This window comes from Bombyx mandarina, chromosome 03 (assembly GCF_030267445.1).
Source record: "Bombyx mandarina strain Sakado chromosome 03, ASM3026744v2".
Lineage (NCBI taxonomy): Eukaryota > Metazoa > Arthropoda > Insecta > Lepidoptera > Bombycidae > Bombyx > Bombyx mandarina.
In genome coordinates, this window is record NC_143210.1 from 13,053,689 (window position 1) to 13,071,053 (window position 17,365).

At 38.0% G+C, this 17,365-nt stretch overlaps 1 protein-coding gene across 1 annotated transcript; it reads right to left on the minus strand.

Annotated features, from left to right (window-relative positions):
* Nucleotides 1–4,356: 4,356 nt before the first annotated feature.
* On the minus strand, nt 4,357–16,772 carry LOC114242364 (inducible metalloproteinase inhibitor protein). The gene is made up of 4 exons (XM_028173491.2): nt 16,632–16,772; nt 7,346–7,525; nt 5,912–6,145; nt 4,357–5,394 (listed from the first exon to the last, which is right to left on the minus strand). Exons 1-4 carry the CDS (start codon nt 16,690–16,692, stop codon nt 5,189–5,191), a joined length of 681 nt encoding a protein of 226 aa, XP_028029292.2. The 5' UTR covers nt 16,693–16,772; the 3' UTR covers nt 4,357–5,188.
* Nucleotides 16,773–17,365: the final 593 nt, after the last annotated feature.

Consider the following 17,365-nt stretch of genomic DNA (forward strand, 5'->3'; position numbering starts at 1 on the left):
CAATAACGAACGATAGTCTGACAAATCAGGGCGCAATGCTCCAAAAAAACCAATATCTCAGTGCTTCATTCCAATTATTTTTTATATAGCTTTGACGGGTGAACGAGCTCACGGCTGATGTCAAGTGGCTACCGGAGCCCACAGACATCTACAAAGTAAATGCCGCCACCCACCCCGAGACATGAGTTGTAAGGTATCCGTTTTTACAGGGTATAACAATTGCTTGTTTTTGATTAGCACAAACAAATATAGTTTCAACTTATGCTTTCTCCACATATAATAAACAAAATGGATGCATTTTATCTGTTTTAAAACAACTAAGTTCAAGACCAGGTGATGCGTACATACATGAGGGCACGATCTGTTCGTTTGTATTTCCATCAGGGCTGTTAAGGCGTTAAAATAAATAAATAAACCTATCGCGTTTCGCTGGAAAAAATTAATAAAAGAAAGTATTTATCTCCTACTTTTTTTAAGTATGGAATTGGCTTCTTGCGGTATAGGATTGTTGCCAGTGTCGATTTTATAAAATGTTCAGCTATTAAATATTATTACACATACTGGGTTGACTTTTTGGCGGGAAAGCGAGGAGTGAAGTTGTGTGATTTGTTTTATTTTGTCTGTTTAATGTTTCTTCAGGTTGAAATGTGTAATAACAGTGATTTATTAACTGCTTAGTATCTGTGAAAGTGCACAAATGTGGGAAAATAAAAGAGCCGCTGGACGTAACTTCTCGGGATCCTCCAAAAAGTCAACTGAAAAAGTCTCAGTAAATGACCACCATTTTACTGAGATTATATTTCTATGTAATTATTCTGATTTTTTTGTAAATTTAATTCGTTTTTATTCATTTATGTTATATCGCGATTAGTTTCCTTCGTTTTTTATTATTCATAAACTGTAAATAATTAAAACGGCGAATTATAAAAATCTTATTACTTGATGCTGGCTAATGCACAAACCGCGCCGGAGCCAAAAAATAAAGAAGAACAAGAAATATGTACATATTATACAGTACAAATATGTATTCTGCTATATGAAAAATTGAAGCTTTGAGAGGCTACTTCAGCGGAACCTTAACTAGTAGGTGAGCTCACGGGGCTCAAACCTGACGACCTTGCTAACACGAAGCCTAGCAAGAGCCGTGCTTCGCAGAATCTATCACCGGATCGGAAACGCGACCCACTGAGAAGATCCGGCGAGAAACTCAGTGGGCTGTGTTTGAGGGTTAATTTACTCGTCGAGACCTTCGTCGCAAGCGACGGGTTCGACAAGAACGGTGACCGGTGCTTGAGGTACCTAAAAGCACCGTTAGCGGATCGGGAGGATCCGAAATGACGTGTTTGGGGCGACGTCGACTGCTTTCTTTCCGCAGGATCGGGAATGTAGTTACCGGTGGCCACGTTGAGAGGGTTCTCGTGTCGTGCCGCTTTATCGAAGTGGGAATTGAAGCGAAATGAGATGAAGTTTTTATTTGTATTGCTAAGACGGCAGGACCAGCTCCCGGCTCACCTAGTATTAAGTGGTCACCGGATCCTATAGACATCAACGATGTTAATGTTGCCGCCCATATTGAGACATGAGTTCTAAGTTTTTACAGGTTTCTATTACAGTTAATTTACAGAAGAATTATAAAACAACGAAAAGGCAACGACGTCTAAAACTTGACAGCCCTATTTATAAAGTCAATATGTTAATTGCATTTTTCAGATAAGGCAACCCATATGATCATAGACAGTTTATGTTCTAGATATATTTTCTTTATAAATCAATCAGTACAGGCATCGGCTAATAAGATTGGTAGTTTCTAGATTGGAGAAGTAATAGAACATGTAATTGTTAGAGCGAAGTTATTCTTAACCCACAGACACACCCACTGAGTTTCTCGCCGGAACTTCTCAGTGGGTCGCGTTTTCGATCCGGTGGTAGATTCTGCGAAGCACGGCTCTCGCTAGGGTTCGTGTTAGCAACGTCGTCAGGTTTGAGCCCCGTGAGCTTCTACCTACTAGTTCGGTGAATCTAGAATAACCCCTCGGGTTACTAGAATAGGTAGGAAAAAAAGAAGAAGCTAATAAGGTATTTGTAAAGTTATCGGTTCTTGACGCGTGTTAATCAGACGTCTTTAGTCGGTGAAACGACATTCAAAGATCCGTCACAAATAAAATATTTTTTTTTATTGCTTAGGTGGGTGGACGAGCTCACAGCCCACCTGGTGTTAAGTGGTTACTGAAGCACATAGACATCAACAACGTAAATGCGCCACCCACCTTGAGATATCAGTTCTAAGGTCTCAGTATAGTTAAATCGGCTGCCCCGCCCTTCAAACCGAAACGCATTACTACTTCACGGCAGGGTGGTGGTACCTACCCGCGCGGACTCACAAGAGATCCTACCACCAGTGTATAGTACAGTAAACATAAATTTACAAAGATAAGTTAAAATTGTGTTAAATAAAAAGATGTACAAGAACCATACGTGCAAGACAGTCCTTCTCATGTATACAGCGTCCGCTCTTGTGTCTTATGAGCGGTGGACGGCAGAGGCATCCTCGAGTGCAAACTCCTGGAGGGCACGAAGGCGTCGGCTCAGAGCAGCTGGGCTCGCACCAGCCGCACGACAAGTATTCCTCACCGGAGCCGCAGTCTTCCACTGACAAATCTCGAACGCCAAAAGCTACTTGCGCTAGAGTTTAATTAAAGTTAAAAGAGGGTATTTAGTATTAAAAATGCATATCGTATTCTCGCATTAAAACTGTACAAGTGGTCCCCTGGTAGTCGAAATTCGACTATAACCAATGGAAATTATAAGTTTGTACACTATTATGATTCTATTGTCAAGGACTATTATACTTCTTTAATCACAGATTTCGTCAAAACTACACTTTAGACAAATATTAATAAAGAGAAAACAATATTTAATCTATTCTCAATTTGACAGACTTTATCATAGATTATACACTTAATATATGACTTTATCTTACAGACTGCAAAGAAAAGTTGGACAATAAACAAATAGTATGCACGCCTGTGTGTGTCAAATACATTGTAGTGTGTGTACTGTTTTCTTTATTGATTTAATGTATCTTTTATGCATTATTTTAAGAAAATATTAGCATTGTGCACTTCTTTACTTCATAATCTCTTTAGTGTGGAAAATTTCATAATCCACCGTCCGCGCAATTTTCGTAAAAAGGGATACAAAGTTTTTGCTTCACGTATTAAATAGACTCGTTTCATTGTCCCATTCATTCCGATGGAAACCGGTTAAAATGAATCTTGCATCACGTTGCTGTAGTCTGCGTAAGATCATATTTCCACCTTGTCAATGAAAGGTCATAGGTTCGTGTAATTTCTCATTTTAATTTCCCAGAAAACTGAGATCAATTGGGTATATTCAATGACAGCGGTCTCTTGACCTTATTAAGAATATAGTCTGATTTTACGTCGGCAGTTCTTTAATTAGACTGGTTATACATTTGCTCGTTTGTCGGCATGAGTTAAAAAATGAAAAAGGAATTATACAGAGTAGATTTTTTTATCTGATGCAATTGAACAAGGTAGAGAAAAAAATTGCAGTTTTATTGAAACCGAGTTGTGTAATAGGACGTATGATGTTTGTTAACCTTTGTTAACCAAGAAAATTAAAGTATACTGTGAATAAATCAGAAAGACACTATTATATTTATCGTTATTATAATATTTTGCTAATAATTGCTATTATAATGTTTGGTCGTATTTTTAGGTTTGGTTGGTTGTAGATTGATTGATATAAATTGTAGAAATTTACTTGAAATTACTATTCAAACATTAATTAAATGTCAGAGAAACTAGATAGAAAGAGTATTAAGAGCCTGCACAGATTAGGAATAGCCGTTGTACATTTTGATTAGCCTCATCTCGACCTCATGTCTGAAGAGTGGGTGAAGGTATTCACGTTATGGTTTCTAAGGGTTTGATAACCACTTAAAACCAGGTACGCATTGCGCATATTCTCTTGTTAGTGAAAAAAATTAGTTTTACTGATTAGATTAATTTCAGACAACCCTAAATTAATTAGTTGTATTGTATTGCTGTAATGACAGAAAAATATTCAAATTAGCATTTGAATATTTAATTTGTATTTGAAATAAGAATTTATTAATTAATTATTTCAGGTTGCTTTTTGTCTAAGCCGTCAGTGGATACTGCCGTCACTGATGGATCACCGTCAGTGGATGGCATTGACAAAGTTGTACTGAAAATAAAAATGCCCCAAAAAAGTTTTTTTACTGCAGTTACTTGAAATTACTACAGAAATACATCAAACAGAATCGAATACAAATGTGATAAAAGGAAGAGAAGAAAATACGTTGGATTATTTACATTTTATTCAACATTAATAAATACAATATGGCTAAAAATAATTCTACACATATTTATATACAAATTTAAAGTGCTCGTATTAAATTTTTGTGCTTTTATTATTATTTTATTTTGTTAAAATCACATTAATTACATGACATCGTAACATAGATCAATACATCACAGACAATCAAGTAAGATTTTTTTACATCAATAGTGTTTGCTTGCATTAGCTAGAACATCAGAAAAAATACACAAAGCAGAAAAAGTATGGACTACACTAGCTTAGAAAAAGTATCTGATATAGGAGACAAGTTGAAAAAGTATCCAATTGTAAGTAACAATTGTGGCCGTCAGCGTAAAAGTGGACTAGCCCACAATTTTCCATATTCGTGCTTATACATTGCAATTTATTTAAAACGTAATAAATTTTGATGCAAAAATGGTTTATGTTTTACTTACACATAGATAAGAGATGGCTTTGTAAACATTATTTTTTCGCGAATTGTTTTTGGCTACGAAGCCATGTAAAAGTAAATTCATACCTCATTATCTCCATACTGACTATGGTAAGCTTAGGTCACTTTTACGCTGACGGCTTTAAATTAGAATTTAAAAATACACCAAAATAGCGCTAGTGTATCGGTATAATATAAAATTAGCAGTTAAAAACGAACTAAAGTGTAGAGTTGAAATTTTTTACAGATTTTTTGATGCAGAGATAATAGAAGTAGACTAAATAAGAACGTCATTTGTTTTATATCGATTCAGAAAAATACTATAAATTCTATTGATGAAAAGAAGTTTAAGAATGCCAGTGTTTGCGAATATCGAACATATTGCTCCGTCTACGAACCATCAGGACAATCTTCCTGTTTCACGCAGCTTCCGTGAACAGATTTAACATAGCCCTTTTGGCAGAAGCATCCTCTCTGGCAGGCTTGGTTGCACACACGGTTAGGATTACTGCAGGTTTTGTCACAGGTGCCGCACTTCTTGTACACTTGATAGGGACCGCAGTTGACGCGGGAAGGGATTGGCTGTTTGTAGTTTTCTGAAAGAATAATTTACTAGCTTGATTAATGGCAGTATTAGACGGTTACAGTAGTATTACTGGTGATAGGACCTCTTGTGAGTCCGTGCGGGTACGTACCACCACCCTGCCTATTTCTGCCGTGAAGCAGTAATGCGTTTCAGTTTGAAGGGTCGGGCAGCCGTTGTAACTATACTTGAGACCTCAGAACTTATATCTCAAGGTCGGTGGCGCATTTACGTTGTAGATGTCTATGGGCTCCGGTAACCACTTAACACCAGGTGTGCTGTGAGCTCGTCCACCCATCTAAGCAATAAAAAAAATAGATATTAAAAACGTTATACGTGTGCACGCTAAGACACGTCCGTACAGGTAATTCCTATAAAGAAACTGCGCGAGTAATCAGTATTCCGACGTTCCGCACTTTATACGGATTAATAGAGAGTCGATCTATCGACTATCAACGGGTAAAGATTTCGTTCGTTTAGACATGGACAATTATTGATCTTACGTTAAATGAAGTGAAAAGTCTACACACCTCCAAGCTTAAGATGCTTTAGGTTTGAGCACTGTTCCAATTCCACGCATTTTCCGTCTTTGTCCCTCACCAGACCGTCTTTACAGAAACATCCTCGGGCGCACTGCGCTGGACACACCGGGAACGGATTCTCGCAAGTCCTGTTACAAGGCTCGCAGAATTTGTACTCCTCATTTTGAGGGCACTTCCCCCCATCGAAACGTGGCTCTGTTGTTTGCAGCTTGTATGCGGAATCTGCAAAAAAATAGAGCAGGTTAAAGAATTAGGGTATGCATACGACACAGCAATTTTTTATATCGTTGCATCACACGGCTGTAAGTTAAAGTGAAAATTACGGTTAATGGTGATTATATTACAGGACAATGGTCGTAATTCCTTGTGGATATAAGTAATTCAGGAACACACAAGCATAAAAAAAATATGTTTTTACAGGACGAAGAAAAGTCTGCAGTGAGAGATCTTTTAAAGGACTATAGGATGCCTCTCAGCAGGCAGAGATGGTGGCACATCGTGAGACGTATTACATTTTCTCATTCCAATACGACCACTCCGTGTAATAAATAAGAAGTGGAAAGAATGGAGAAAAGATAATTGATTGAATGTTGTTCTTTTTCTTCAAGTTCCATTTTGAACGCATCAATTCAAATGTAAAATTGACATTGACATTGAACTTATTGTTTTGGCAAGGTAAGACAGTTTATGATCCGAAGGCCTCTTCAACATTAGTATTATGGAGGGGGGAAGCACGACACGAGCTTAACCAGGAGGAACATTGAACAAAGGGCTGGCGTAAAATGTGCTGAAACTGAACAAATCCGGACTTATCGTTAAAAGCGAGGATTAGGCACACGTGAGGGATCATCGTGAGCTCGCTAAGAGCATCACGTACGCAACGTTGTACACAAACAAGCGCTTAAAACTAAAACTATCCACCTAATTGCCCATCGTTTGAGGATATTAGCAATAAGGCACAAGACAAGTTGCTGCCTGGCGTTTAGGACTGTTTTCAAAACTCGTTTGAATATTGAATAAAGATGAACTATTGGCCAACATAGCGATAATTGGTTAAAATCACCCTGTCTGCCAAAAAATAACTTTCTTAAATGTTGTTTGAAGAAGGAAACAGTGCACCAGGCACACCCTACGACAGTACTAAGGCATTCAAGAGCCCAAATACATAATACTAAGTGCGATGGTAAAGAAATATGGTTCCTCTGAGCCCTCCTCACAGAATTTACGGTACAAAAGACACACAATTACCAATGCTTTGAGAAAATCTCCAAAATTATAATAATATGGTATCATCATCATTCTCCTACCCTTCTCCGTGTCACCTGGGGTCGACGCAACATGTTTCCTCCTGCCATACTCATCTATCATATACCATTTCTTCCCTTTTCATAATAATACGGTACGCTGATTTGAAATACTAACCGGCTTGAGGGCAGTCGGCTAAGTTCACGCAGACCCCGTTGTCGTTGTTAACTTGTCCCTCCTCGCAGAAGCAGCCGGTAATGCACATCGCTCTGCAGTTCGGCGCTGGGTTCCGACACGTTTTGCGGCAGCCGCATTCCAAAAAACGCTCGTTTGCTCTACACATTGAGGCTACTTGACCTGGGAATATGAGGTTGTTTGTTCAGTGATACTGTGATTATTTTTTGGAACGAAGTTCCTTATAGGTATGATGCGGAGGGGTACCCTAAACGTCCGTAACGTAAGATTTTTATTAGTAATGCACACACGTAGTAATGTACGACTTAACTTTGTAATAACGTACAAATTAATAATGCACACAGTGTACGATTTAACTATGTAATAACGTACAAAAAATAACATATTTTTATATCGTTCATTGACCACGAGCTCAGAGCGTTCGTTTGCGCAATACACTAACTCTTATGCAAACGACCGTGAATGAAGTATACCACAATAAGTTCGCACGTTACCGAATGACTGTGGGTTATTGCGAAACCTCCAGTTTTATTTTCTTTATACCTCGAATAGAACTTAAAATTAATATTTTTATAATAAGGAACTTCGTTCCTATCCGGTGTCCCACGACACCACACATATTTTTTCTCCTACCTATTCTAGTGACCTCGAGGGGTCATACTGGATTCACCGGGCGAGTAGGTGAGTTCACAGGGCTCTAACTTGTAGACATTGCTAAAAATAGCCCTAGCAAAAGCAGTGCTTCGCAGAATCTACCACCGGATCGGAAACGCGACCCACTGAGAAAATCCGTCGAGAAACTCAGTGGGCTGTCTGTGGGTTAATTCACTTGTCGAGCCCTTCGTCGCAAGCGACGGGTTCGACGAGAACGTTGACCGGTGTTTGAGGTACCTAAAAGCACCGTTAATGGATCGGGAGGATCCATAATGACGTGTTTAGGGTGACGTCGACTGTTTACCATTCGGTCTACAGGATCGGGTATGTACTTCCTGGCGGCCACCACAAGAGGGATTTCGTGTCGTGCCGCCTTCTCAAAATGGCGCAATGATGCCGACTTTATGCGTTGTTATTGAAAGGGTGCAATGACCATTATATAATAGAATTGGGACTTCGAACTCATATCGCATGGTGGATGTCGGCCTTCACACTGACATGTATGGTTTTTGAAGTGAAGCTTCTTTAGGCGCGTTCAGAATATAATTTGATTCGCGACAGATTTGTAGACAGAAAATATACAATTTAGGAAGAGCGAGAGTGAGATAATAGACAGAGCGTCTCGCGGACCACTCGACCGTGGACAGAGAAAGGACAAAGCGAGCTAGTTCGTTTCAATTATACACAGAATTCTTTATTATAAGAGAAATTTGATTTAAGGATGAAAAATGAAGAAGACCACAATACATCGTGTAATAAAAATCAAACCCGCAAAATTATAATTTGCGTAATTACTGGTGGTAGGACCTCTTGTGAGTCCGCACGGGTAGGTACCACCACCCCGCCTATTTCTGCCGTGAAGCAGTAATGCGTTTCGGTTTGAAGGGTGGGGCAGCCGTTGTAACTATACTGAGACCTTAGAACTTATATCTCAAGGTGGGTGGCGCATTTACGTTGTAGATGTCTATGGGCTCCAGTAACCACTTAATATCAGGTGGGCTGTGAGCTCGTCCAACCATCTAAGCAATAAAAAAAAAAAAAAACTCATAGCGCAAAAGAAGTTTCACTTTTTCACGTGCATTTTTTTTATTGCCCTTGAAGGCAGATGAGGTTACGGCCCACCTGATGGTGAATGGTTGCCGTCGCCTACGGACACCAACAACGCCAGGGGTAGAGCTAAGTCTCTGTCTATCCTTTGGGTTCATATGTATGGGTTCCGGCTACCACTTTCAATAAGCTAAATCGCGAGCCGCTGTCATCTATCGTAAGTAATGAAACAACTAATCATGTTAAAGAAAATTATCCTATTTAATAAACGAACTAGAGGATGAGCTTTGCTCGGTTTTTTTGTTGTTGATAAATTGTGTTTTTTAGAAATTATACTCTATTACGAATTACATATTGATAATATATTATATTATTTGTTTTTTTCTTTCTATAAAAAAAAAGTTTATGTTTAAGTTGATTATCCATTAATTTGATTATTGAAAACACGAATAAAACAACATTTACTGAAAATAAATCGTAGCTAGTTCGATTTATCGCTCCCGAAATCCCCTGTATACAAAATTTTATGAAAATCGTTGGAGCCGTGGAGAGATTCAGATTATATATACAGTCAAACCTGGGTAAGTGAGAACTGGATAAGTGAGAAAACTCTATAAGTGAGAGTAATAGCCAGGACCCGTCATTTTAAGCTCCCAAAACCTCTATTAGCGAGAAACAGAAATCTCGGTAAGCGAGAGTCGTTTTTCCCTCATGGACCTCCATAAGTGAGACTGCTACGTATCTATACCTCTATAAGCGACAGTCGAACTTTATTTATTTATATTATTTAGGAGGAACATATGACAAAACAAATTACAAATTTAACATCTGCTATTTTATGACTCATTCTTAACTTTCGTGGAACTTCCTACCATTGTTTTTGTATTGTTTTCTCGTCAATATTGAAACTATTCTATTTAACGGAACTAAATAACGTTGCTATTTTATCGCATTCTTTTCGAATGGACACGTGTGCCTGTGTACCGTCCTGTTTGTCGGACTAACTCAGTTTATCGTTAATCAATTGCGAAGGAAAGTTCTGTTCTGCATCATGTCAAAACGGAAAATTAAAGTACTGTCATTAAGTGATAAACTTAAAATAGTGAATACGTTTGAATTCGGAAAATCCCGAAATCAAATTCAGAGGGTGCATTAGTGAGAAACTCGGGTTAGTGAGAAACCTCTATAAGCGAGAATGAGATAGTGCTCCCTTGAACTCTCGCTTATCCAGGTTTGACTGTACAAGAATTGCTCGTTTAAAGATATAAGATTTGTTATGCGCGCCGTTGAGAAAGTTAGGTCGTTAGCTCGTTGTCAGTGTCATTTAAAATTACCCACATAACTCATATCGGGTTCTGACAAGCGTACCATCATTCAACAACGCATTCTAAAAAGCGTCATTTATAATTGTTCGATTCAATGATTACAAACTGGACAGCTGTGTGTTTACTAATAAACTGGAATGGCGGCTTGTTAGTTGCAACGAGGATCGAAAGTCGATATATTAATAGCGTCGGTGATAATTAAGGTTGTGAATGTAGTTAGCCAGAAAAAAAATACAGCGTATTTATTAACGCGATAATTTTTAACGCCTATAGACAATCAAACGAAATGATTTTGGTACGGACACGAATTGCTTTCAATTAAGTTAAAATAATATAAGTAGTGTGAAGTTTACGCTAAAACAGAAACGATGACGTAATTAAGTTCAGATATAGCCTCCTTCTGAGGTCCTCCAACTGAGGTGAATCGATAATTGAATATTGCATTCAAATATCGATTCACCTCAGTTGTCCGTGATGACGGAAGTGACTAAAATGTCGGAAATAAACAAATAAAACAAATAAACGCGCAGAGAAACCGGTAAAAATATCCTCCTCAGCCTCCCTTCGGAGGTTTTATTTATTTTAATAAATTCAAACTCAATTAATTGGATTTATTACGCGACGGGCAGTCCACGAGAATTATCCGCGATAAAATTTTCGTAATACAACACCCAATGAATACGACACCCGAATTATATGAAGCACGCGAGGTAATTTGCCCACGTAACGCAAAATACCTTGAAACGTAATGTGTAACAACAGTTTCATAACATCATAACTATAGTTAACTTTATTGTCGAACTCTTTAAAGTCAACCATAAATCAAAAATAAAGAGGGCAGTAATAAAATGAGTGCTAATTAATGTAAAATCAATTAAGCACCTAATTCATTTAATTTTATCTTTATTAAGATAACGAATTCCATTAATGAAACTGTAATAAATAAGTGAATTATTAAAAGATAATTTTTAATGTTGGTTTTACAAATTGTTGTTTTGACAACAAACTAAAATTGGCTGTTAATAATTCTAGAGAGAAAGCTAGTGGATACAGACCCACTGATGGATTACAGCTAATACAAGTCCTAGGGTTGCCAAGTTCAGAAAAAAATATTTTTTCCCACACTATTATTTAATGGTCATTTTTACATGGGGAAATCGTAGTAAGAACCTGCGAAAGATTGAAACAATATATGTTTTTTTATGTATAGTATTATTGATCTCTTTACTAAAAATAATAAATGCTGAAACATTAAAACAATGCTAAAATTCGTTTCGAACCAGTTTTCAGTACTAAAAAAAGGATATAAAAGCGATTTAGTGTTTCTCAAATGAAAGCCACATCCGGCTAATAAAAAGGTATCTTTCTGTGTTAACTGTTCGGGACCTGACTTATTATCAATTATTTTAATTTATTAATCTGTAATAAAGATTATTTTGGTTTTAGTAATTCGGGGTTAGCAACGAAAATAGGGTTGAACGCTCATTAATTGTTTTCGTCGTGGAGTTGATTGTAAAAACTTATCAAAATATGTAAATGGTCTAATGTAAGAAACTCGACTAAGAACCAGGACTAAGGTTTCTAGTCGGTCGGTGTTTGTCATTCCTTTCTTCTTCTTTTTTGTCTCCACCTTATTCCTTTAGGTGGGATCGGCACGGCGAATTTTTCTGTTCCATTCTCTTCTATCAGCCGTCATCTCAACACTTACACCTCTTTCTCTCATATCGTTATTCACACACTCCATTCATGCCTACCTCGGTCGAAGTATGTTCCTTGGGGAGTGCTCTGAGGGATTGACGTATGTTCCATGGGGAGTGCTCTGAGGAATTACCGTATGTTCCATGGGGATTGCTCTGAGGAATTATTCGAGATGATACCGGCATCTCGTTTTTACCATCGCACCGCCCGCCACCGGAGTAGAGTTGGAATGAGTTGGACTATGGAATGAGCTCCCTTCCACGGTGTTTCCCGAGCGCTACGACATGTCCTTCTTCAAACGAGGCTTGTGGAGAGTATTGAGCGGTAGGCAGCTTCTTGGCATTGCTGAAGTCCATGGGCGATGGTAACCACTCACCATCGGGTGGGCCGTATGCTCGTATGCCTACAAGGGCAATAAAAAAAAAAGTTATCCTCCTCTAACTTGCACTATCATTTCCATACGTCTCCTAGTCACATGCATCTAATCGCTACGCATCACATGTCCATACCACGCTACCGTCCGCTCTTTCATTTATCAATCACGGGGGCTACTTTCACAATTGCTCTGATATACTCATTCTTTATCTTGTCTATTCTTGTCACTCCACACATCCATCTCAAAATTCGCATCTCTGACGCATGCACTCCTTTTTCATGCTTTACCTTCGTCGCCCAGCATTCAGATCCAATCAGCACGACAGGTTTAATGATCGTTTTGTAAATTTTCCCCTTGAGCTTAACGCCCGGTGTACTCGTGCCAAGCGAGGCCAGCGTTCAAACCCCACAAGCTGGTAGCAATTTTTTTTAATGAAATAACATCGTTTCCATAGTGTCATTTTGCGGACCATTAGTAATGGTTGGGCGTATTGTAAGCCTCAAGTGTCAAGGTGGTAGCGCGATTCCCGTTGTCAAGTCTACGGACTCTGGTATCCACTTAACACCAGATAGGCCGCAAGCTCATAGCTTAGTTCACTTACACTCACTTGCCTATGTAAAAGAAAAAAGAAAAAAAAAACTAAAATGAGCTCTGTTTTAAAAATTATAATTTGCATTTTTCCGTTGAATATTTTATTTGGGATATTAAAATAATAAAATAGCTATTTAATATAAATGTACATGATTGTACAGATAAAACCAATAATGGAAGGGTAAGAAGGCATATTGCGGGCCAAAAAAAAAATATTTTGTATAAAGTACTATTATAAAGTATGCGAGCATCTAACGGCTTTATTGTATTAGAAATTCAAAGATTAGTGATTTCATATATTATTATAAGAATTTGTCATTAGTATGTAATACTGTGTCTTAACTTCGAAAATGAATCATTCATCTCGTAGACTTGACTTTGAAATGAGTGTGTTTTGGGCATTTCCATAAGTTTACAACAGGGGCGAATTCAGTATCACATTTCGTGTATAATAAATCAGTAGATGCCAACGTGACCTGGAGTGGTGTCAAAGAGCAAACGCAAGACAGGGTCAAGTAGAGATAACTTATGAGGGCTCTATGTACCGACGGGGTACCATAGGACTATAACAACAATGAACTTATTGTTTTTTTTATTTTATTGTTTAGATGTGTGGACGAGCTCACAGCCCACCTGGTGTTAAGTGGTTACTGGAGCCCATAGACATCTACAACGTAAATGCGCCACCCACCTTGAGATATAAGTTCTAAGATCTCAGTATAGTTACAACGGCTGCCCCGCCCTTCAAACCGAAACGCATTACTGCTTCACGGCAGAAATAGGCAGGACGGCGGTACCTACCCGCGCGGACTCACAAGAGGTCCTACCACCAGTAATAATGTTTTCAAACATACATTGTTTTTCTAAACCTTCAAACCAAACTACATAAGTACATATTTCGTCGCAGAATTTGGCGGGATTAAAACATTTACATTACATTAACAAACTTTAATTACTTCATCATAAAAATCAAACTTCACATAAACAAAATTAAAATGGAATCGACTCGCCTAGAGTGCGGGCCAATCGTTCAAGTTTCTAAATTAGCAACGAGACTCATAGTATTTGTTACAAGGTCCGTATTATTCCGAGTATAACTCATCCATTGATTTGTTTTCAAAGGATCTTCGTATAATTGCATTGTTATGTGCACGTGTTTTGTTTGTCACGACTTATGACACGGTTCAAATGTGTTTACGAAGGTAAATGACGTTGAGGCGGATGTCTATTGCCCACGTGGCTGTTTGAATCCTTTAGTGATATAATCGACGTTCAAAACCACCATACCTCCTCAAAGCCTTTGAGGCTTAAAGCTATCGTCCTGGATTCGTCATTCGCAATATTTCGTTATGATACGACTCTTTCATCCGCTTCCGATCAATTTTCATATAAATCGGATGGGGTCGATTCTAACTATCGGTATATTTGACACGGAATGCTTAGAATATGTAGTTTTATGTACAGAATGAACATATATTAATATGTAAAGAAAAGTGAGTTTATCAACCGATTTTCTGTTTTGTTTCTAATGCATATACTTATATTATTATATTATGTTATGAATTATATTTTGGACAAAAGGTTAGGTTAGGACTGCATTTTTTCTACACGAAAGAATGACGGTATCAAAAAAAACAAAAGAATAAATTTTACACAGAAAATGAATCGAAATATATAGATGTTTTTATTATTATTAAGTTAATGGATGCACGAGCTCAAGACTCTGAAACTACGATACTTTAAGACAAAAAAAGTCTTTAACTTTTACTGTTGGTAGGATCTCTTGTGAGTCCGCACGGGTAGGTACCACCACTCTGCCTATTTCTGCCGTGAAGCAGTAATGCGTTTCGGTTTGAAGGGCAGGGCAGCCGTTGTAACTATACCGAGACCTTAGAACTTATATCTCAAGGTGGGTGGTGCATTTACGTTGCAGATGTCTATGAGCTCCGGTAACCACTTAATATCAGGTGGGCTGTGAGCTCGTCCACCCATATAAGCAATAAATATATATATATATAATATATAGCAACGACCTTTAGAAATGAAGATTGCGATTCGGAAGAACCAGATTAGGATGAGTTTGAGTTACGTTTGTATTATTCAAATCGGCTGAATATACAGAAGTCGTAATGGCCCAAAGTGTAAGAAGTTCTGTGTACTTCAAACGAAGCGATTATTCAAAGCCTTAATACAAGTTACCAACTTTTCTAATACTAAATACGTGCTTGAAGTTCACGGTCGACTTTCAGGATAAATGAGTGATTGTGTATTTAAAGTGTAATTAGGTTTTTTTTCTTATTGCCCTTGTAGGAAGACGAGCATACGGCCCACCTGATGGTGAGTGGTTACCGTCGCCCATGGACTTCAGAAATGCCAGGGGCAGAGCCAAGCCATTGCCTACGGTTAAGTACTCTCCACAAGCCTTGTTTGAAGAAGAATATGTCATAGCACTCGGGAAACGCCGTGGAGTGAAGCTCATTCCAAAGCCGGATGGTACATGGCAAAAAAGACCTCTGGAAACGTTGCTATTGGTATGCTGGCGCTAGTATTGCTGGTATTGTTAAGAAAGTTGATAGGTAAAACCTTTGTGCTATTTCTCCCGCGACGCTGTGGAGGATGAGGATAAGGATGAAGAATGATGGATGAGGCAGGCGGTATACAATTCAATGACTACTTCGGCCTTATGTCATGCATGTTATGATCTTTATCAGCTTTCGTAATTACACCAGGTGGGATGTAAGGTCATGCACCCATATAAGCAAGCGAAAGGTATAATTGAAGAGGGCACAAATTCGCGGATTTTAATCTTTTAAATTCACGTAATGTAAACTTTGAAAGGCGATAATCTGATTAGAGCAACCCGGTTGATATTTCAGGAAATTTATTTGAATTACATACAGTTTAGTATGATAATTTTTACTTAATAAAATTTAAATAATGAGCGCGAAAATCATTCTGTTGTCATTTTTGGTTTGTTTCGTCTCCCTCGACAGGCAAAGGGTTTCTTTTGACTTCAGACAATGTTGTCCGTATAAAAATATAATGAAATAAGTTTTTAACTGTTTACCTAAATAATTAACTAAAACTCACTTTTTTGTTTAAAAAGTTCGTTCAAATTTTAGACTATAGGTGGCATTCGTTTGTGATATTTTTTTGGTTTAGAGGTGAGTAAAGACTCTTCTGTCATTTAGTCAGTAAGGGAGACTATATAAAAAATAATGTGTTTGTAATATAATATAATTGAAAATTTATGTAGTTTTATTGGCAAAAAAGGAAGCAATGTACCTGCATTTAAATATAGGGATGAAAGACTATTTCCTTTAAGCGACTTTTCTGATTAATACGCGACATTTATTTTTGTAATTAAAGGTCCGTTTTATTTAGTATTAGCAACAAAACTTCGAAGTTTTTCTCTGATGGTATTTTTCCAAAATTTTAACCTTTAAATGGCTCTCCTGTAAAATTGCAAAAATGTCGCTTAAAACCTTTCACTCCTCAATGTTAATAAGTTTGACAATTGACGAAAAGATGCTCTTGTAAAAAAACTAAGTTAAACGTAATTATTTAAAGAACTCACCGTAGACTTCGTTAACGATATAACATAATGATAGACAGATAAATATGCTCTTGGACGACATTATGCACGAGTATTGCCGCACGACTGGCCGAACGTCGACTTACAGACATTTTATATTTTACGTAACCAACACTGTTACGAGAACGTTGCAGTTGTGTTGCGAAACTAATTCACTTTCCGTAATTACCGGTGATGTTGAGCGAAAACGATTTTAAAGCTGCCCCCGGACACATGCTGGTCATCAGTTGTGATCGACGTTTCGGGAAAATAATAAAAAAAAACATCAGTGACGTCAGAGGTACGACCACTGTGCTTAGTGTGAGTTTTTTAACGTTCTCGATAGCGTAAAAGTTAACTCAAATTTGTATGGAGCTGGAACGTTTGCCTACGTTTGTCGCTATGGGCGCTATTTCAACTCCATACAAAATACTCCATAAAAAACTCCCACTAAGCATACAGGCCGTGAAGAACTCCTGCTTCGAATGACGCTTAAAAACGCTGATGCCTAATATGCCTAAGATGACAATGCCGTTGTTCGCGTGGTGGAAACTCAGTGCCATTTCAGAAACAATCCTCCAACTTACAGATGCGCATTGTTACGTTTGCATCAATCCTTCTAGATTGTAAATCTGTGTACCTACGCCGCATGCAGTGTGACTACTTAGCGTTCAGCTATGATTATCGGTTTTCTAAGGATTGTTGACGTCACAGGCAATGTGGGTGGAACGATATCC